Raw genomic sequence first — 23404 nt, 5'->3', positions numbered from 1 at the left:
CAGAGCAGATCTGATTCTCTGTCGAGTAAAGGAGATGGTATCCACAGGATTGTTTCCATCTAGCAAAGACTCCGAAAATGAACTAAAACCTTATCTCATGAGGAAGGAGGAACTCTCACTGATGCAGGACTGTCTGATGTGGGGACAGCGAGTTATTGTTCCACCAAATCTGAGGCAGCAGGTTCTAGAGGATTTACACACTGGACACCCAGGTGTAGTAAAAATGAAGGCGTTAGCACGTAGCTACGTCTGGTGGCCAAATATGGACTCACAAATTGAAGAAAAATCTAAAACCTGCATGTCCTGTCAACAAATTCAAAAATCTTCAGCTCCCTCACCTTTACATCTCTGGTCATGGCCAGAAGCTCCTTGGCAGCGAATCCACATCAATTACGCTGGACCATTTGAATGTTTCTAGTAGTTGTCGACGCACACTCAAAATGGCCAGAAGTTCAGGTGATGGATTTTACAACGTCTTCCAAGACGATTCAGGTCCTGCGCAGTCTTTTTAGTCACTATGGTATACCTGAAACTTTAGTGAGCGACAATGGCCCTCAATTTACTTCAGAGGAGTTTGGATGTTTTCTGTAAACAAATGGCGTAAAACATGTACGCTCTGCACCATTCCATCCAGGCACCAACGGTCTGGCGGAGCGCTTTGTACAGACTTTTAAATATTCACTGAAAGCATCTAAAGAACCAACACCATTGCAACAGAGATTAGACTCTTTCTTGCTGCAGTACAGGAACACACCACATAGCACAACAAAAGAAACACCTGCTATGTTGTTCTTGTGTCGCAGATTGAGGACACGGCTGGACTTTCTGAAACCAAGTGTGAAACTGACTGTGAACCAAGCACAAAATGTTCAGTGTTCTAACCGTGCCCTCCATGCGAAAGACAGAGGCTTTTGTGTCGGTGATTCAGTGCTGGTCAGAGATTACCGACGAGGGGGAGAAAAGTGGAAAACAGGTACTGTCTCTTCTCAGTCAGGACCAGTGTTGTACACGGTTCAGGTGGACAGTGTACAAAACTAGAGAAGACATGCAGATCAAATGTTGGACTGTCATCCTGAAATCACAAAGACCACCGAGACACTACCAAATAAAAACAGTGTGTCACAAATGTTAGAGGATAAAGAACAAGAACTGTCTTCAACATTTTATTACACTGTACCCAATGTTCAAGATCAGCATGTAACTGAGTTTGTTGCACCAGATACTGCCCCTTCCCTCAATGTGAGAAGATTTCCTGTGAGAAATCGCAGGCCACCTAACAGACTTTATCTGTAAAGCTTTTGACTGTTACCTATACAGTACAAGTTGTTGAATGAATGCATACTATTGAAGTTAGTAGTTGAGTTGTCATGTGAAACCATTTGATATTGCTTGTGGTTGTGTTATTAATGGTTATCACTTAATTGTTATTCAGTGTATTGTTAGTAAGCTGAATTGATGTTCTGAGGTTAACAGTAAAGGAAAAGAACATAGGGTAACTGATTTAAGAGGAGAGGAGATGTAATGTATTTGACTGTTGATGTTACAATACCTAATGGCCACTAGAGGGCACCCCCGTGTTGTGTATCGTTACTGTTGGAGTGTGCCGAGTGAAGCAGTAAAAAAACAAAGAATACACTGTATCCAACTCTCCGGTTCTTCTGTGCACATTCTGAACGAAACCAAATTCATATATGTTATAGGAGCATATTGATGCAAACATAACAATTGTCATGTCACCAACTTGATCCTCCAGAATGTTCATGAAAAAACAGGACATGGTGGTAGAAATCACATGATCTGCAACAGAAATACTGGATACCAGGTGCCAAAAAACTGCAATTAGAAAAATGCTTTCAAGATGTGTTACTTGTCATCGTTTACATAGTTCCACAGGAAAACAAATGATGGCAGATTTACCATCAAACAGGGTGACACCAGATGATCCATCTTTTACAAGAATAGGTGTAGATTCCTTTGGACCATTCATGGTTAAATATGGAAGAATCCTTATTAAGAAATATGGAGTTAGCTTTACTTGCTTGGCTGTTTGTGCAGAGCACATCGAGGCTGCTTCTTTGTTGGACACTGATTCCTGTTTAAATGCTATACGACGGTTTGTAGCCAGAAGGGGACAAGTGAAAGTTCATAGGTCAGACAATGGGACCAATTTTGTAGCTGCTGAGCGTGAGCTAAGACAATCCATTGAACTATGGAACAACCAGAAGATTCAGGACCACCTCAGTCAACAAGGAATTAACTCATTTTTTTTTAGATCAGCGCAAAAGACACTAAAAATGCTCTGTCGGTTTTAGTCATACAAATTAGAGATATACATCATTGGAAACTGTAAATTGTGTACTTTTATTTGTGCACACTCACAAGAACAGCAGAAAGTTATGCTTTTTTATTTAGAATAAAGAAAACAAACAGGGTGATTTCTGTTTTCTCTGTCTCCGCGAACTGCTTTTAGAAATGCGTCACTTAAATCATTCAAACTCTGTGAATACTCAGCACACAAACAGAAGAGTGGTATCTACTGAAAGCTTGAGATTTATGCTTTTAAATGAAGTAAGTTTTATCAAAAACAAATAATCTGTGATAAATTAATCTATATGAAACCAAGGAAATGTCTAGTCTATCCAGTTCCAACTAATTATCTCTAATGTGACCGCGCCCACTAGCGAAATCCCTTTAGATATGCAAATTAGCCATGTGCCACAAGCGCGGCAAGGACTGGATTATCTGTACGCGAGGAAACTCCCACATCACCGCAACAAAGCAACATGACTTCAAGTTCATCTTGGATACAGTTTGTTTCTGAATGAAGATATGCTGTGATGAATTAGACTTATATTTACCTCGATCAGAAGAAGGACGCGATGCAACGCAAACCCAGCAGGAGGAGACATTTACATGAGTAAGTCTTACTTTCATTTTCCTACTAGCTTTCGCTGTTATTTACTTTGACAAAACATGTACACATTTTACTAGTTAGACTTATTCCAAACTAAAATTCCTGACTTTATCAAATGAAACATTATGAAGTACGTTTGATTGCATTGCATCTCTCACGATGCCAGGATATTTATAATGTTCTAGAAAAACGATGTGCTTATGACTGTGAGATGCATTTATGACGATATGTTTATGACTGTAGAATCATAATTATTTATTTATTTATTTTATTGTATAACAGTAGGGTGTAAAAGTAATATGAGTGCTTACACTGAATGTATGTTTACATCACGTTTATAAGTAATATAGTGCTAAACAATAATTATTAGTTTCTCAGATATTACATGTCCTTTTTTACATTAGTACAAATGCTAGAGTATATGACTGTACACTGACAGATGATCCTGATATGATTTTTGTTTTGTTTTGTTTTTGTAGTGATCTCAAACCTGCTCAAAAGATGAATCCTGCCCTCTTTCCCTTGAGTCCCTTCAAACTGTTTTCCTCTGAGAGCACTAGAAACTTGAGATGTTCAACTACACTGATATTCTACACCGCGTTCCAAATTATTATGCTTTCTCTGGTTTTCATAATTAGTCAATGCAAATGACAGTCAGTATAATTTTTAAGTCATCAACCATTAGGGTATAATTCGAATTTTATTGAACAAACCTCCTAATGATAACAGTATTTATTTCAAAAATAAAAAACTGAAAATGCACTGTTCCACATTATTATGCACAACAGAGTTAAAACATTGTATAGGTTGTAAAGAACTGAAAATGGGCATTTGCTGAATTTGCAGCATTAGGTGGTCATATTTACTGAAATCAAAATCTATTTCAATCAAAAACATCCTAACTGGGCAAGTTACATCTTACCATAGGACCCCTTCTTTGATATCGCTATCACAATTCTTGCATCCACTGAATTTGTGAGTTTTTGGAGAGTTTCTGATTGAATTTGTTTGCAGGATGCCAGAATAGCCTCCCAGAGCTGCTGTTTTGATGTGAACTGCCTCCCACCCTCATAGATCTTTTGCTTGAGGATGCTCCAAAGGTTCTCAATCTGGTTGAGGTCAGGGGAGGATGGTGGCCACACCATGAGTTTCTCATCTTTTATGCAGATAGCAGCCAATGACACAGAGGTATTATTTGCAGCATGAGATGGTGCATTGTCATGCATGAAGATGATTTTGCTACGGAAGACACAGTTCTTCTTTTTGTACCATGAAAGAAAGTGGTAAGTCAAAAACTCGACATACTTTCCCGAGGTCATTTTAATACCTTTAGGGATCCTAAAGGGACCTACCAGCTCTCTCCCTATGATTCCAGCTCAAAACGCCACCTCCTTGTTGTGGTCGCAGCCTTGTTGGGACATGTTCCATCCACTACTCCATCTATCTGGACCATCCAAAGATGCACAACTCTCATCAGTAAACAAGACTGTTCGAAAATGAGTCTTCATCTATGTCTGGGCCCACTGCAACCGTTTCTGCTTGTGAGCATTAGTTAGGAGTGGCCGAATAGTAGGTTTATGCACAACTACAAGCCTCTGGAGGATCCTACACCTTGATGTTCGCGGGACTCAAGAGGCACCAGCAGCTTCAAAAACCTGTTTGCTACTTTGTAATGGCATTTTAGTAGCTGCTCTCTTAATCTGATGAATTTGTCTGGCAGAAACCTTCCTCATTCTGCCTTTACCTGCACAAACCTGTCTGTGCTCTGAATCAGCCTCAAATCTCTTCACAGTACAATGATCACGCTTACGTTTTCGTGAAATATCTAATGTTTTCATACCTTGTCCAAAGCATTGCACTATTTGACGCTTTTCGGCAGCAGAGAGACCTCTTTCTTTCCCATATTGCTTGAAACCTGTGGCCTGCTTAATAATGTGGAACATCCTTCTTAAGTACTTTTCCTTTAATTGGGCTCATTTGGCAAACTATTTATCACAGGTGTCTGAGATTCATTTCAGTGATCCAAAGAGCCATGAGACACAATACCATCCATGAGTTTAATTGAAAAACAAAAAACTGTGTGTTTATGACACTTACATCCAATTTGCATAATAATTTGGAACGCGGTGTAGTGTAAAACAAGTTTTTGACTTTTTTTTGTATTTTTTTAAGTGCACACATAATAGCAGGTAAGATTTACTTGTTTCATTTGTTGAACAGAATTCAGAAAAAGTTTTCAGAAATGCCACAAAGTGCACATCTGTGTGGTTAGATGAGGGAGCTCAATATTGTGTCTTTGACCTTCATTATGTATGTTTTGTTTATACAGTGATAGTAAATAAAATAAAAATAATCTAAAACTCCATTCTCTGAATCTTCTCACATTGTTTCCTTACCTGCTATAGTCAAGTCAGTCATTGATGGGGCCATTAGGGAGGGCTCTTTTGTCTCTTTTGGTGTGAATTGCTAAATATTCATGGGTCATTGCCACACCTATGAATAATCCCTTTCGATCACAAAACATGTTTTATAAAATTTACATCAATATATTGTTTTCTCTGAACGAGTGAACGAGATGATTTTCACATCATTTGGTTGAAAAAATTCTAGCCTACAACATCCAATTATCAAAAGTCTTGTAAAGAAATGTCCTGTATGTGCTTCATGGCCTTATTTCAGTGACTTCAAAACTTTAGATTTTCACTAACCACGCATAAACGTAGTTTTCTCAAAAACACAAACATGCACATTAATGTTGCTTGCATATTATTGTAGCCCAATATGTGCTGATTATAATGTAATCTGACTTTAACCATTCATATGTTTTTAAGACACTGAAAAAAGCACAAATGTCAGGGCAAGTCAAAACTTCTTCAGGGCCCCAAAACACCCCCAGAGGGTTAAGTGGGTTTTCAATCCTCCCACTCTCACATTGTTGGCCATGGGAGAAACTGATATGCTAAGAAAAACCACTTGTTGTTAATCAAGACAAAGCCATCATTGCCTCCAGGACTGTTTGACCAAGAAGATCTGTATTCTAGACGCAGATGGAAGCAGGTGCAATACATTTCTGATTCACATTTGCAGCACAAAAGTGGAACAACACAGCATGCCAAATATCTCGGCGGCGGCTCGTCTGCGATTCTCTCAGATCGCGTATTTGTTAGATTACACTGTGTGATTGTCACTTGCGTAAACAAGCACCGATTTGCCTGTGATTTAGGCCACTTCTCATTGTCAGCAAGTCAAAATCAGGGCTAAAACTGTGCAGTCTGAACTCGGCATGAGTTGAGTTGAGTTCAGTGTGTGTTGAGATCTAAATGTTATGTTGGATGTGTGTTCACCTGACTAGGATTACCCTGTCTGGATTCAATTATATAACTTTTCGTCTCCATGTGTTTCATACATGCATCCATGAAATGGCCAGATTTGACTACCCTAACCCTACCTGAATAATTATAAGGTTAAAGTTGTAAGAAAAAGGACACACTGACTAATGCATTTATGAGTTATGATGATTTGTTATAAAAAAGTATATTCATACGACAACATTTACAAACAAGCAAAAACTTCTCTCAATTACATATCAATAAAATGACTGAACTGAATTGAAAATGTTTTTATTTATTTCATTTTTGTTACTGAAAACAGAAACATTTTACACATCCATTGTACAATATTAAGACAAAATCATGTTAAACAATTGACAAAATCTAGTTTCCTTAACTTAAGACCTTTACCACTAAGTGTAACAAATGCTTAAATGCCCTAAACACCATTCATTTATCAGGAAACATTCATAATCTGATTAAGCACTAATGGATTGTTACACCTGTATTTACCCCACTACCCTAGATTGTAGTATTGCTGTAAATAACAGTCTTACCAATAATACATAAGAATCATTTATCTGAAGCATTATTTAAAGAGTCCTCAACCTACACCATTATTATACTCTGTGGAGACATATATTGTCTTGCTGCAGAAATAAACAGATTAAAAGTTAATACAATCAAATTTAGATTTTTGTTGATATTGTAAAAAATATAGATAATGGATTTATTTTGCTATTAAGATATATAATTTTTATGTTTTACCTGTATTGTCTTGTAACAATTGTAATCATTTTTTTTTCTAATATTCACATTTTAAAGAGTTATGACAATATAATAAGGCATTAAGATGCTCACACTGTCCTTAAGCTTGCTCTCATAAGCATATTAATTGTAATTGTCTCATCATTTTATGTCATTGAGCAAACTCACAAAATCAGCAGGGGATATTTTTTTCCCTCACTTTATGGATATATGCATAATAGCATATTTTGATTTATTCAGAAGTCATACTTAATATATAAAGTTGTGCTTGCTCACTGTGGTTGATTGTGACTTTACAATTTATTGATCAAATATACACAGTGCCTTGCGAAAGTATTAACACCCCTTCATATATTTCACGTTTTATGTTGCTGCCTTGTGTTAAAATGTTTTAAATTACTTTCTTTTCTGCATAAATCTACACTTAATGTACCATATGATAAACCAAACACAGAATTGACTAAGACAGAATTAAAAATAACTGAAACTGAACCTAAAATAAGTACATTGTAACTCAATAAGTTTTTTCTACTATTTTTATTTTATTTTTTTTATTTTATTTTATTTTTACCGCAGGGCATGGTTTTTGCTCTGATATGCATTTTCAGCTCTTAGACCTTTTGTTAAGATGTGTATCCCTTTCCAAATCATACCCATTCAATTGAATTTACCACAGGTTACCTTCACTCAAAATGTAGTAACAACTACAAGCAATACGAATGCTCCTGTTTTTTGTTTGTTTGTTTTTTTAATAAATTTACAAAGATGTTTTTTGCTTTGCCATTGTGGTGTATGGAGTGTATATATAAAACAATAATATTTAAAGCAGTTTAACATTAAGCAGCAAAACAACGAAATGTGAAAAATATGAAGGGGTATGAATACTTTCGCAGGGCACTGTATATATTGTCTTTTGTTGTTGTTGTTGTTGTTGTTTTTTTGTTGTTGTTTTTTTTTTACTGTATTCAGGCACATATTTTATTATGCCTATGGACTGAGTTACTCATAAAGTCCAGTCTGGTTGATCTTGATTCACCTGATTCCAGATCAGTTGCAGTTGCCTGCATTTCAGTGGAGCCAAATTTTATTTGTAACCTGACCTGTCGGTCCATGCCTCTGTCAGTGTTAGGTATGTCAACTGATAAAGAACCAATCTGTGCTACCCCATCTTCATCCACAAACTGGACTTTTTGTCTTTCAGAGCTGTAGAATCTAAATACTATACCTGTCTGCAATGGATCTGCTGGACTTCTTATAAATGAACGAACTTCATCACTTTCAACTGACTCTCCACTGCTGACAAGCTGCTGAAAGCAGACATCACAAAACACTTCACCTCTTGAGTTTATATATTTACTTTTGTCCTTGTGTTTGGTTTCATCAAATGATTTACATATACAAGACCCATATGTCAGAGCACTAATACGGGACTTAACCATGGTAGGTGTTTTGCCGTATCTGATTGCTCCTTTCAAAATAACTACCTGAGGTTCTGCTGGGCAAAGTATTTTGTGTTTGCTGCCAAATTGTTTCCGCATGAACTTCCTCAGAAATGAACTTTCAGCATAGCCTCCCACTAACAGCATGTACTCAATCCTCAGCTCTGGTTTTTGAAGGATCTGATTAATTTTGCTTTCTATAGCACTGAAGCTCGTATCAAAGAAGCTTTGTAGCTTTTCCCGTTCAATGAATATTCCACCATCATCCCACTCTGCTCCCTGAACGTCCTCAAAATAACTTTCTATGCTCTGTTTATCTTTGGCAAGTTCTTGTAAGCCGACAGGACATGTCAACATCACATCATCATCACAAGATTTTATCATCGTAATGTCATTCTTCAGTTTAAGTGCTTCACCTGGTTGCTCTTTCAAAAATTTCTCAAAAATTTCCTCTGAGAAAATGTCTTTCAGAAAAGACATAATATTCTTGTCTACTGTCTGTCCACCCATGCTATTTCCTGATGCAGCCTGCAACTCCTTTAGGTTGCCATTATCCAACACCTCATGGACCGTTATGTCAATAGTACCACCTGCAAGACACAAAAAAGACAGCTTTTATTCATGAGAACTCAGTGGAAATGAGCACACGTTCTTTCTGGAGTTCAGAACAGAAGATGATTAAGGCAGATACAGACTGTATCCTCAGAAACCTCACTAAGGCATGTCACACTGTGTGATCAAACTTTTCTGCTAATAAATAAATTTCTTATTCTGTCTTGTTCTCGATAACTTAAAGGTTTAGTGGTTTTAATGCTCATTAGCTTGGTGTTGGACTGTAATGTTGGGGAACACTTGTGTTAACAGACTTGCTAACATAAAGAAATCGGTCCAGAGGTCTGTAATTATATGTAATTAACACATTTTATCTTAATGACTTAATTTAAACTTAAGAAAAACAAAAACAAAAAAAACCCCAACAATTTCAACTATTCATTTTTAATTTTTAAGGTTACTGCGTGGTTATTATAGTTATAGTTATATGGATCAGCAATGTTAACATTTAAGTGCTAACCCTCAAGGCTGCATATATTATTTGATCAAAAATAAAGTAATATTGTGAAATGTTATTACATTTTAAATAACTATTTTCTAAGTTATTCCTTTTATTTTTCAGCATATTTACTCCAGTCTTCAGTGTCACATGATCCTTCAGAAATCATTCTCATATAGTGCTGGATTTTATTGGTGCTCAGTTATCAACAATGGTCACTTTTGCAGCTCAATATTTTTACTAAACATTTTTATCATTCTCTGATGAACAGGGAAAGTTCAAAAGAACACCATTTATTTGAAATATTTTTTTTGCAGCATTATAAATGTTTTTACCTTTATCAATTTGCTGAACAAAAACTAATTTCTATTAAATAACACACAAACATTTGAATATTTGTATATCTGTCACAGTGTGCATTGTTTTCACCCATTGTCTCTCCCTTTTTTGTGCTTTGATTTAGCCTTCATCACCATTATCTGCCACACCTGTCTCAGTCATTAGCTCTCCTTTTATAAGTTTGTCTGTGTAATCAGTTTGCTGTCGGTCTTTAATGTTTTTTTGACGTTATTGGATGATCGTCTTTTTTCCTGATCATTCCTGCCTGTTTTAATCTGAGGATAAATTAAAGAAGTTGTTTGTGTTCAATCAAAACTTTTTTTTTTTCGGCTATCCCCCCTGCATTTGTCTTTCCACCTTTTTCCCAGTGTTTTTTTTTAATTGATATGTGTGAGATCAAAGTACTGCAAGAGCTATGGAGAGCAGATGACTATTCTTGCTTCTGAATTGCTTTCATAGCACTTTGATGTCATACACTGGTTGGTCAGTGCAGTGCTGATTCTAATCTAATTCATTTCTCATATCTGTAACATCCTTATGCCCACAAGTTGTTGTTGAAACAAACATTTTAAACATCGCTAACATGATTTTTAGCAAGACTAGCAAGTCGCTAGCATGATTGTAGTATGACTAGCAAGTCGCTAGCATGGTTTTTAACATGACTAGCAAGTCGCTAGCATGATTTTAGCATGACTAGCAAGTTGCTAACATGATTTTAACATGATTCTAGCATGACTAGCAAGTCGCTAACATGATTTTAGCACGACTAGCAAGTCGCTAGCATGATTTTAGCATTATTTTAACATGACTAGCAAGTCGCTAGCATGATTTTAGCACGATTAGCAAGTCGCTAGCATGATTTTAGCATGATTAGCAAGTCGCTAGCATGATTTTAGCATGACTAAAGGTGCGTTCACAGTCAATGCAAAGACGCGAATAGTCATCCTGCGGCGCGAAACGCGCGAATGAAGCGACGCGCATTGAGCGTTTCAAGCGTTTGCTCGCTGTAGTAGTGACATGATCAGTGAGCGGAGGCTATATTTTTTAACAAAGATGGAGGAGAAGATTATTGTTGCTCTGTGCGGACACCCGGAATTGTACGATACAACATCGTATTTTAATAGAATAGGATCTTGCTTGGAAGAAAGTGAGTGAAGAGGTCGGAGAAACTGGTAAGTTATAAAAAAGTTCTTTACTCAATATTATGCATATTGAGACTACAAGTTAGCTAAAGCCGGCATATCGCCGTATTTTCAACTAATTTCCCACTCACTAGTCAATGTGTTTATTCAGAGGAAGTATGCAGGAAAAAGTGGAAGTGTTTGAGGGACACTTATTTAAAGGAGAGGAGAAAGGAGATGGAGAAGAGGAGTGGGTCAGTGTCAGAGTCATGTCTGTGTATTGTCCTGTTCTGTCATGTTTTCCAAGTGTTTTTCCCCCCATGTTTCTAGCTTATATGGTTTAGTCCTTGTCTCCCCCTTTTGGTTATGTTTAGTTAGTTCAGTCTTGCCCATATTTGTATTTCCCCCTTGTTATCTTGTTAGTGACCACGCCCCCGTTTCAGTGTATTTAAGAGTCTGTGTGTGCACTCCCCATTTGTCCATCAATGATTTCTGTTACTGCTGTTTGCCTGGTTTCATGTGCTTCTTCCCGGTTTTTGTTTGTTTATGTTAGTTTCAGTGTTTTGTTTTAATAAATCTTTATTCATTCATCTACTCTGGTTCTCCTCATCATTCTCCACTCCTCAACCCCGCCTGGATCGTGACAGTCAGCAGCAGAGTCAGGAAAAAAGTGGCGGTACTCTGCGGTCCTGTCTTTTCCTCGATCCCTTCGTTTCGTTTCGTGAGACAGAGGCAGCAGCAGGGACAGGAGGTTTGTTGACAAGTGCACCAAGACAAGAGGGCATAGACTCTTTTTGTAATGAAAAGTTTAAAATAATTTATCTTTGATTGGTGCAATGTGCAATGTTTTTAATGTTGTATTAATATTTACTATTTTCATGACAGAGATGACTTTGGACTGCAGTGAGCCTGGGTCCCCTCTGCCTGAACCTGCTGCTTCTGCTGCCTCTGGCATCCTTTCCACAGGTGTGTACAGGCAATAATGACCATGTGTACATGCATGTTATATTAATAACTAATAGCCTCATGCAACACTGAAGGTTTATGGATGAGACAGATAGATAGATAGACAGACAGACAGACAGACAGACAGACAGACAGACAGACAGACAGACAGACAGACAGACAGATAGATAGATAGATAGATAGATAGATAGATAGATAGATAGATAGATAGATAGATAGATTAGTTATTAGTTAGAAAGAACATAAATAGCTTAAAGCTTAATTGAGTATCAATGGCTTCTAGCAGTTTACATTAAACATAGTTCAAACAGACATGGACTTTTGGTCAATGAAAGTCTATGGGACTTTTTATGATTTTTAATATTAATTTTTAAGAAAACCGTAACTCAAAACAGTCTGAAAAGATATAGCAATCTAAGTCAGAACAGTATGAAGATCTGACCCGAGTTTGGAGTATGTAGCTGGAACGGTCTAGGAGGAGTAGGTGTCTAAAAATATCTTCTGCTCAGAAAAATAATAATAACTAGAAGCTAAAGTTCGATGACAAACTTTAAATGTTGGCTTGGAGAGCCAAATTGGGTAGCCTTCGGGCAAAAGGGCCAGCCCAGAACACTTAGAGCTCTCTAATTGAATTGTTGCTAGTAAAAATGGCAGTACGACAAGAAATGCTTAGTATATTTTAGGCTAAAACAGCTTGCCATAGAGCATCGTGTGTGGATTTTAGGTTAAAACGACTTGCCATACTGGAATATGTGATGAGCGCCTGCTTCAAAGCCGCGTCGCGTTGTCGTGCGGTTGAGCCGAAAAGCAAAAATAAGCAAGCATTTAACCTTTTTATTATATGACTGTACTATTATTGTGTTTAATCGCTGGAGTGTTTGTATTAAAATACCTTTAAAAGACGTGCAAATGATGTCTTTGATGCAGACGAAGACTGAGCAGTGCATCCAATGTTAGTTAGTTAAGCCTATGAAAAAAGTCATTTGCACCCAATGCAGGTCTTTAAAATATTCTTCTATATTTATTGTGTGCAATCGCTGGAGTGTTTTTATTTAAATGCCTTTAAAAGACGTGCAGTCATGTATAATTGTCAGTCGGACATCTCGGAGCTCATGTCTAACACACTGCTGAATGCAGCGCTCTCTGTATGAAAACAAAATACTCACAAACAACTGCATTTAGCTGTTGATATTTTCTAATGGGTGGAATGAATTAAATCGCTGCAATATTGTAATTTTAAAGGCGTTCTAATTCGTGCAAATTATGTCGTTCGTCTCCATGTATAATCGTTGAAAGCAATCTGTACGCGGTGAAGGAATTGCTTAGGGTTTTCAATAAATTCGCTCAAACAGCTGAATTCAGGTCTTGATGTGTTCTAATGGGTATTTACAATTAAATGTCTGGAATATTGTAATTTTAAAGGCGTTATTTATATGCATTTTCCACCGAAGTCAAAGTGAAAGTATAGGTCACAGCTCGGTAACATGTTCGTAAGTGAAACCTATTGAATAGCTCATTTGCAGCTAATGTAGTTCTTTAAAATATTCTTGTATATTTATTGTGTTGGATCGCTGGAGTGTTTTTATTTAAATGCTTTTAAAAGACGTGCAGTCATGTATAATTCTCAGTCGGGTAAGTTAGCTCCGAGCCGTGAAAGCTCGTCTGTATAACACATTTGCTGAAGACAGTGCTTTAACTTTGAAATAAAACAGATCACAAACTGATTTAGCTGTTGATATGTTCTAATGGGTATTTAGAGTTAAATCGCTGTAATAATTAAATTTTTAAGGTGATATTTATTTGTATTTCCACCGATTTCAGAGTGACTGTAAGTAAGAGGTTTGAGTCCCGCCTCTTCAGTCGAGAGGTATTGCTCTTAGAGGGCGCATTTTTTCTCAGCCCATGTAAGTCAATGGGAAATTTGTCATATTCAAAAATTAATAATAAATCAACTGTAAGTCTGATCAGTCTAAAAACATATAGCAAGCCAACATAACTAGATAAAAAAGTTCATCAAGACAAACTTTAAGTTGGCTTGAGAAAGCTTTGCCTTAAAGTTTAAAGAAGTTTTGAAAGCTTTAAGCAGTTTGATTAGTTTTTATAGTTTAAAGATAGAAAAAGTTTGGAAAGATTTAAGTTTGATGGTTTTCAGTCTGAAATAGTTTGAAGTTTAAAGTAGTTTTAAAGCTTAAACGGATAGATAGATTTATAGACAGATTAATAGATAGATAGATTTATAGACAGATAGATTTATATATAGATAGGTTTATAGATAGATATATAGATAGAATTATATATATAGATAGATTTATAGACAGATTAGATAGATAGAAGTTTAAAGTAGTTTTAAAAGCTTCAAGTTAGATGTTAAGGTTCTCAGAGTGGTTGCTGGGGTGTTTCTATGTGGTTGGTAGGGTACTCTGGGTGGTTGCTAAGGGGCTGCTATGCGGTTGCTAGGGTACCCGAGGTGGTTGCTAAGGTGTTGCTATGTGGTTGCTAAGGTACCCAGGGTTGTTGCTAGGGTACCCGAGGTGGTTGCTAGGGTGTTGCTATGTGGTTGCTATGGTGCCTGGGGTGGTTGCTAAGGTGTTGCTATGCGGTTACTAGGGTACCCAGGGTGATTACTAGCATGTTTCTAGCATGTTGCTAGCATGATTTTAGCATGACTAACAAGTCGTTAACATGATTTTATCATGACTAGCAAAGTTGCTAGCATGATTTTAGCATGATTAGCAAGTCACTAGCATGATTTTAGCATGACTAGCAAGTCGCTAGCATGATTTTACCATGACTAGCAAGTCGCTAGCATGATTTTAGCACGACTAGCAAGTCGCTAGCATGATTTTAGCATTATTTAGCATGACTAGCAATTCGCTAGCATGATTTTAGCATGACTAGCAAGTCGCTAGCATGATTTTAGCATTATTTAGCAGGACTAGCAAGTTGCTAGCATGATTTTAGCACAACTAGGAAGTCGCTAGCATGATTTTAGCAGATGATAGATAGATAGATAGATAGATAGATAGATAGATAGATAAGGTTTGAAGATAGATAGATAGATAGATAGATAGATAGATAGATAGATAGATAGATAGATAGATAGATAGATAGATAGCTTAAAGCTTAATTGAGTATCAATGGCTTCTAGCAGTTTACATTAAACAGTTCAAACAGACATGGACTTTTGGTCAATGAGTCTATGGGACCTTTTTATGATTTTTAATATTAATTTTTAAGAAAACCATAACTCAAACCAGTCTGAAAAGATATAGCACACTAAGTCTGAACAGTATGAAGATCTGACCCGAGTTTGGAGTATGTAGCTTGAACGGTCTAGGAGGAGTAGGTGTCTAAATATTTTCCGCTCAGAAAAAGAAGAAGAAGAAGAAGAAGAAGAAGAAGAAGAAGAAGAAGAAGAAGAAGTTTAAATAGGATTTCAGTAAGTTGGCTTTCCCAAGCTTAATAAGTTAAAGTGCATATTGCATGTTAAAAAAAAAATTTGAGATAAACATATATTCGTGAATGAAAATACTATACGAACCGTTAATGCACTATTTGAAAATATTTTACAAGACCTAAGGGCACAAATTTAGAAGACAAAGTGACGGTTTCCTTGACCGCTCTCAAAAACAACTTTTTTTTCCACACCGCGTCATATGACGTCACGAGAAGGAGTCGTTCGCCAAGCTCTGTTGCTATTCAGTAGGAGCAGTCGTGAGTTAGTGTGTTTTCGGTAGTTATTTTTAATTTCAATTGATCATCGTCATGGTAAATTATTGTGTTTATGGAGGGTGTGCAAACTCCAGCCTGTCAGGACATCATTTCCACGGGTTTAATTACAATAAAAAGAACGGTGCCATCTTCAGTATCTTGGTGCGTTTGTGCGGATGAAGTGACGGGCCTATACTAATGCATCTGCTTCGAAAAACGCGTTCACTTTACACTGGAGGATTATCATCCCGGCGATATGATGCAGTTCGACATGAGATGCTGAAGCAAGAACCAAGTGAGGCTCAGAGCCGGTGCAGTTCCTTCGGTGCACACAGCAGCTTCATCGGGTCCGCCGTCAGACTGTGGTTCGTCCGAAGCCGTCAGAGATGCAGCTCGACGAAAACGTGAACTGCACCGTAAGTCTTGTTTTTCTTCTCACAATTTTTCATAAATACCAAATCCGTGAACATATTTATTTAAATAATGAGACAACGAGATGTGTATACGTTTTTGTAAAGCACCGTAGCTAGCTTGTAAGCATTAGCAATATCATTTTAAGAACCATGTAAAAACGGTACCATAGGAGAAGGCATTACTGGTCAGTTATCCTCAGTTTGTTAATATTATAATCATCAAGTCTAGTTACAGTTTGGTCACATTGTTTGCACAGCTAATTTGTAATTTATTGCCATGTGTTTATAGGGCTTTGGGAGACATTGCAAGACATGAGGCTGTGTGAAGATCTGAAGCAGTGGAGCCAGCTGTTATTAACCACCTCTAAAATAACACATTAGTGTGATACCCACACTGAAAATATTTTTCTTTCAGTAGTATATGTTTTGTACATCTACATGTATATATTAACAGTTGCAATGTTGTGTTTTAAGTTGGGTATTAACAGTACTATGAAATAATATTTATGATTTATTGCTGTATAAATTAAACTGAATTGAATTAGCCATAAATGCAGATCTGCTTGATATATATGTTGTAAACTTCATAAAAAATGTATACAGTAAGACAATTTGTGATTGTGATTATTTTTTATTGTTTGTCACCAAAATGTGGCCATTCAAAACCTTTATAAAGTAATCTTTCCTCTGTAAACTAATAGCTGACACCACACATGCAGGTAAGGGCTTCCTGATGAATACCAGCAGACAACTTTACTGTATGCTGTCAATATTAATTGTCTTATACCAATGGCATCAAAAAGTTTTACTTTACATGTATTTGTCACCTAAATATAGTCAAACTGTAATTGAGTTTAAATGTTACTGTTTATTTGTACTTACAAGTATTTAGCTCAGAGTAATAAATGATCTCTACCATAAACTTACTCATGTCTGCTGGCCTGGAGTTGTCCATGCCCCTGCCTAAAATGCATTTAAGCTATATGTAGAACCTATTTTGATTTCAGACAGCAAGCCTCAAAGCCTGGGTGCAGAGTCAGAGACAGCACATCAAGTTTGGGGGTATTTGCCATATAAGCATATAATAAAACAAAAAGGTGTTTATCTCTCTCGCACGCGCGGTACTAAAAACCCGCTATATCACGTAATGTTAGCGTCGGATATTAATGAGTATGACACGCTTGATCAACGATCATTCGTTTGTGTTACTGGTAAGTAGAATCAATACTTCTAGATGACAAATGCTATGATTTTGCCCGATTAGATCTCGTCAGCTAACACTGATCTCTCACAGACACCTGCCCTGTTCTCCTCAAACCACAACTTAATTTGTCTCCTCTGACCGCTGTTCTGTTTAATCCTGGCATGTCCCTGCCCTCTTGGCCACATAGCAGGCTCATATTTGTGTGTGTGGTTCGTCATACAAGTGTAAATAAACATTTTAAATGTTCTCTGCGTCCGAACAGTCATTGCGATCCATTGTTTTCCTATGGTTTACATTGACCGCTGAAAAAAAATACTACTACTAATAATAATACTACATAAAATAAATTTTTAACAATCCAAACTATAGTTTATATTACTCCTCTTACACAAATCAATCAAATAAAGTGTATCTAAAATTGTATAAATGGTATGAAAAAGACGAGCCACCTCTCGAACATGCAAATCTTCATTTGCTGTTGGTTTAAATGTTGAAATGTGTAATGTATTTTGTACTTGTTATTTTTTTCTCTTTTGTTTTGTTAATTTATTATTCATTCCGAAAAATATATTTCACATATGGGCATATTTATTTCTTTTACAGCTTAGGTTTTTCATGATGTTCTGATGTTTATGCTGCTTTTTGCTTGTCTGAAATTAATCCCTGAAAACGAATTTAGCTGTTTTTAATGTGACACAGCCAAATTTAAATGTAATTTAACACAATCTTGTCGGTTAATAATAACTTAACGACGTCGGTTGGGGAAAAAAAACTAACTTAACATTTCTATTTCCAATGCAGTCAAATAAAAGTTCATCAGGAAAAAAGAAAAGAAAACAATAATGAAACTGCTCCTGCTTATGAATAACTTTTTATTTGATGTTGAAGTATCTAAATAGTCTACCCGCTCTATAACTATATATACACCCTTAGAATAATATATATATATATATATATACCCGCTTAGAATAATTTTCTTCCCGACCCGACCATCCACGCTAAATTTAATTCTCGTTTCCAGAATCTCACATTTAATGATTTGGAAACAATGTCGAGTATAAAACTTTTTTCGCAGTACATCCATTATATTTCCATGTTCCACTTTTAAGACGTATTATAGCCCTGCATTTTAGTCCGTCAAAGATCAAATGCTGGCTAAAATTATATTTTAGACATTCAGTGGTGATTAAAAAAAAATTGCAGCGCTGGGGGAAACACGAGACCAGGCTACCATGACTGTCAAGAGTGGCTCAGACGGTCCTGTCAGCAGCATTGAGCGCACATTCAGCACAGATTGGAAGGGTTCCGTGTTTAAAGCTTGCCACAAAACACTTGCAAAAGTAAATACCATGACTGTCAAATAGTAAGGAGATATTTTAATTATTTATTTAGAAACGTTTGGAGCATAGCTGTTTCTTTTTTTTTGCTGATCTGTTTTCATTTGTTGAATAAAATGTTAAATTACTTATTTTGTCACTTATGTTAACCCTCTAAGCACCAAAGTTGCAAAATTGCGACAAGACGTCATACCCATTGAAATAGACTGTAGTTCCTAATACGGTCTAATACTCATTTGTATTCCTTACCACTAGATGGCAGACATGTAGTACTTCGATTCTAGACCAAAATTACGTCTTGTTCCTATTCAAAGTATTGGAGGAAATCATAGAGAAAGTGAGCAATCTTCATTTATGCGGAAGCAGTACAGTTCATAGCGTAAATAGAGTAAATTGTCAGATTTGTGAGGAGAAAAGTACCAAACGGCTGATAATAAGTTGTACCGTGAGGATGTTTTGCAAATGTTATTTTCCGATTCTGACTCTAAAGGGGAATATTTGTCTTTTAAAAACATGACCATCGGCCGTCTAATAGACGCGCATCTCGCGGTACATCTTTGCGGAGCAGTTGTGCTGCTGTGTAAGACGAGATTGTTCATGAACCACAAATAAATAAAGCACAAACAAATGTTGCAAATTTTATTTGCCGATTCTCACTCTGAAGGGGAATGTTTGCCTTTTGGAAATGACGATCGGCCGTCTAATAGACGCGCGTCTCCCGGTACATCTTTGCATAACAGTGGTGCCGTCGCGCATGACGAGAAAGTGTTCAAAAAGCACAAACCAGCGATCCCTTTGCCCAAAAGGAATGGGGGTGGCAGGGGTAAATGTGGTCATAGTGTACACAGGGGTATAGTAATATTCTAATAATTTAGTAATTTCTTCTGTTTTATTGTTGGTTTCCTCTATTCTCATCCATTTGATCATTTTACTACTATATAGTAGTGTAATAAGTAATATTTTTGTTTTATTGTTGTGTTCTCTTTTTTGATCATTTGGAATGAGGATTAAAAGAAAAAAAAAGACATGCAAATAAGTTCAAACATCCATTTATTACCTTTTATTTCCTGAATATTACTTATGAAATTATCAAAACAGTTGGCTACTGTTCACATGCATTTTATTTAATATAGGCGAGTTTGTGTTTGTTTTATTGTTGTGTTTCCAAACACCACACAATAAGCATTAAAGTGAAGGGAAAAATACAAAAATATTTTGTCTTACAGCACCGGTGTACCATGTCATCTATCTTCATTTATTAATAAAATTAAATATTTTTAAATGTTTAGTATGAATGAGTAGATCATTGTGATGTATTTCTGTTGGTGTGATTCATTAAAAAATGATTATGAAACACAAACTAAACATTAATTTTAAAGTAAATCCAAAGCCTTGTGTTATGCAGGTATACCATGTCATCCATCTTATTTATTTTATTTTATAACTTACAAATTGTATTACTAAAACAAATTAAGTGGTTTCATTTATATTTTCCTTATTTTAAAAGCATGTTATATCATTATAAACAACATGTCACCACCTGTGACTGCTTTTTGGTTACATGTTAAATGTCTGTTACTGTTGTTTTACTGTTTTTAATTTGTTTCCTACTGTCATGCAATAAGAAATGACCGTCACATAATGTTTCACTGTTTGCTACACTTATTGATGCCAAATAATTTGTCAAGATGAAATAGTGATTTTGTAATGTTGAATTTCTTTCTTTAATCTTAATTTACAAATCAATAAGCTACTCTTACTACTGAAAGGCGCAAAATGTCTCTTTGACCTTTCACCTCCTTTAGTGTTATATGTAAAGAGTTTGAATTTGGTAATGGGCATTCTGGTTACCTACCTTCCGTATGTATATTTGTAGTATTTTATTTGTAACTACATGGAACAAAGGTAACAACATAATAATAGAATAGGTACCTTTTGGTTATAAAATACTTTTAATTTTCCAGTTTTCTTTTTCCTTATTGTTTCCTTATACCTACAAGTACATGTTTTAGAGGTACACCACTGTTACAAAAAAGTACACTATAAATTGCAAACTGTAATCTAAAGTGAATCTGTATGTAAGTCTGCATTAGGATTTAAAGGAAAATTAAATGTGTACCTCCACAATCTACAACCATGTATTGGCTTCCTGGTTGCTGTTCCAATGTTTCTTGACCCTCTCCTTCGGCTATGAAACCATCACTTGGCAGCTGCTTACAGAACACAGATGCAGCTTCTGGCTCCAGGGCAAAGATGAGCCTTTCAGGTGTAGCATTCGTCACAAGACCTGCCTGCATGATTAATTAACTTAATTATGTTTCTGAAGAACAGGAAGATAAGCTTGTATGTGTATACCAATTGTAAATCAGCTAAATGAATAAATGTTAATGTATACGATGAGTTTTCATGAGTATTTGATATTCCTATGTTTTTTCTTTAACTCACCTCAACAGCTGCTTCTCTCATGAATTGTTTTGCTACTGCAGGCCAGATAGCAGGAACTGTTAATACCCATGTAACATCTGATGCAACAAACTTTCGTTCTTCAGTGATTTCTTCAATTTTTGCCAGTGCATGATCCTTCAGGAATCGCAGACTCTCTGAGAAAACCTTTATAGCCTTCATTGTTTTCCCATTTGATGCTGTAATCATCAAATCTCTGTGGATTTCCTGTGCAACAAACACGTTTAATTACATTGTTACTCAATGAAAGTGCACCAAATAAATCTTCCAGTCACATCAGTCAACAGATCAATAATATGATATTTAAGGTAAACATAACAATCCATAAGACAAAAGTATAATTACAAATGTAAAAGAACTTACTGTATTATAGAGCTCCATTTTGAAGTGCTCAAATAGATAGTGGTTCATTGTTTGCTCTTTTTTCATCGCCAAGGTGTATGTTCTCAAGGCTTCATAACCAAACTTCTGAAAGTTCTCTTCTTCATCAAATAAAATGCAGGTGGGGGTTTTGAAAGTTTTTTGACCTTGACCCATACCCCATGAAGGAATCCAAATTTGTTCTTGATTGAAATCGCTCTTAAAGCTGAAGGCATATCCACTGTATGATGTTCCAAAATCAATAGCAATGTAAAGAATTGTTGCCATTGTGTAGTTAGAGAGCTGCTGTGTTTCAGAGCTTTTACCTTCTTCAAAAATGAACTGTACACTTTGCGCTCTCTCTTATTTATATTCACAAATCCTGCTTTCACTTTTGGTAATCCTCTCACAAAAAAATGGGCTGTGCTTTTAAAACTATGAAGTAGACATGCATTACTAATGTTTATCATAACAGTAGCAACCAAATGCAGGATTGATATGATTTGGTGTGATAATAAATGCTTATTTTTTTATCTCTAAGTAAGACAGAATAGCTGATTTATATTTTTTAAATGATTTTGTTGAAATGCACTTTTGTATTTGTATAGGTAACCATAGGTAACAGTTAATGTTGCAACAATATTGCATGGAGAATTTATAAGCTGGTGCCATATTCATTAACATTACAGAACATGTTAAATGGCTCATATAATAGATATAAGACTATATTTTAAACTCTGTTAAAGATGCAAGTTTGTACATTATATAAAAGCTTTTAAAGACGCTTCAATAATTCATGCTCCAGTAGATGGCAGAATTACAGCTTTGCCAACCACTGAGGAAGTAGAGGAAGTTATCATGTCAATCTATGAAGGAAAACATGTTTTTGCTGTTGGTTGAGTCTGACTCGTTAGTGCACTTCATCTGCATTGTGGTTGAGTAATTGTGTCTCCCAAAAACTTGTATATTTAGTTTGCACATTGCTGTACATTATGTATGTCTCCCTGTCAGACACACCCAATTCAAGTCTTGCAGTCTCTACTATCAAGCTGATGAGTGAAATGGTTACTGGTTGCTGTTCCAGTGTTTCTTGACCCTCTCCTTCGGCTATGAAACCATCACTTAAAAACTTACAAAACACAGATGCAGCTTCTTGGTCCAGGGCAAAGATGAGCCTTTCAGGTGTAGCATCCGTCACAAGACCTGCCTGCATGATTAATTAACTAAATTATGTTTCTGAAGGACAGGACAATAAGCTTGTATGTGTATACCAATTGTAAGTCACTTTGGATTAAAGCGTCAGCTAAATGAATAAATGTTAATGTATACGATGAGTTTTCATGAGTATTTGATATTCCTATGTTTTTTCTTTAACTCACCTCAACAGATGCTTCTCTCATGAATTGTTTTGCTGCTGCAGGCCAGATAGCAGGAACTGTTAAGATCATGCATGTGTCATCTGATGGAATGTACTGGATTCTCAACTATGTTTTCAAACCTTGAACTGATTCAAACCACAACACACGTCTTATACTTAAACCGAGAAATAAGTATTCTCACTGACAGCGATGTGTAGTGCAACATTTTACACAAACTCTGCAGTTAATAGACAAATGAATGCATACATCACAGTTCAATATTTCCCCATCCTGTTTGGATTTAATGTTTTCGTTACATTGTCAAATGTACTCTGGTTGTGGTTTGGGAAGTGTTAAATGCACCAATAAAACTTTAATGACACTGTGGGATTACAAATTTAAGAATCTGTTTATGATATGCTGACCCTAGATTCTTACATAGCATCACAGGAAAACCTAAAGTGAAGTACATTGAATTTATGTTCATGTGAGTTGGCAATTCAAAGAAGATTAACCCTCTGGGGCCTGAGGTGTTTTGGGGCCCTGAAGAAGTTTTGACATGCCCTGACATTTGTGCTTTTTTCAGTATCTTAAAAACGTATGAATGGTTAAAGTCAGATTACATTGTAAT

At 36.2% G+C, this 23404-nt stretch overlaps 1 protein-coding gene across 1 annotated transcript; it reads right to left on the bottom strand.

Annotated features, from left to right (window-relative positions):
- Positions 1–7976: 7976 nt before the first annotated feature.
- Positions 7977–21703, bottom strand: LOC141284461 (heat shock 70 kDa protein 12A-like). The gene is made up of 4 exons (XM_073817429.1): positions 21419–21703; positions 21038–21262; positions 20712–20883; positions 7977–9040 (listed from the first exon to the last, which is right to left on the bottom strand). Exons 1-4 carry the CDS (start codon positions 21701–21703, stop codon positions 7977–7979), a joined length of 1746 nt encoding a protein of 581 aa, XP_073673530.1.
- Positions 21704–23404: the final 1701 nt, after the last annotated feature.

The sequence above is a fragment of the Garra rufa genome, chromosome 14, assembly GCF_049309525.1.
Source record: "Garra rufa chromosome 14, GarRuf1.0, whole genome shotgun sequence".
NCBI lineage: Eukaryota > Metazoa > Chordata > Actinopteri > Cypriniformes > Cyprinidae > Garra > Garra rufa.
Note: the sequence above shows the minus strand (reverse complement) of the source record. Positions and strands in the feature narration are given on the sequence as shown.

Coding starts and splice junctions, on each gene's coding strand:
- LOC141284461 (XM_073817429.1), bottom strand. CDS start 21,703: ATGGCAACAATTCTTTACATTGCTATTGATTTTGGAACATCATACAGT. Junction 20,884..21,037: donor TGAGAGAAGCAGCTGTTGAG/GTGAGTTAAAGA, acceptor TTAATCATGCAG/GCAGGTCTTGTGACGAATGC. Junction 9,041..20,711: donor CATGGTTGTAGATTGTGGAG/GTACACATTTAA, acceptor TGTGTCTTGCAG/GTGGTACTATTGACATAACG.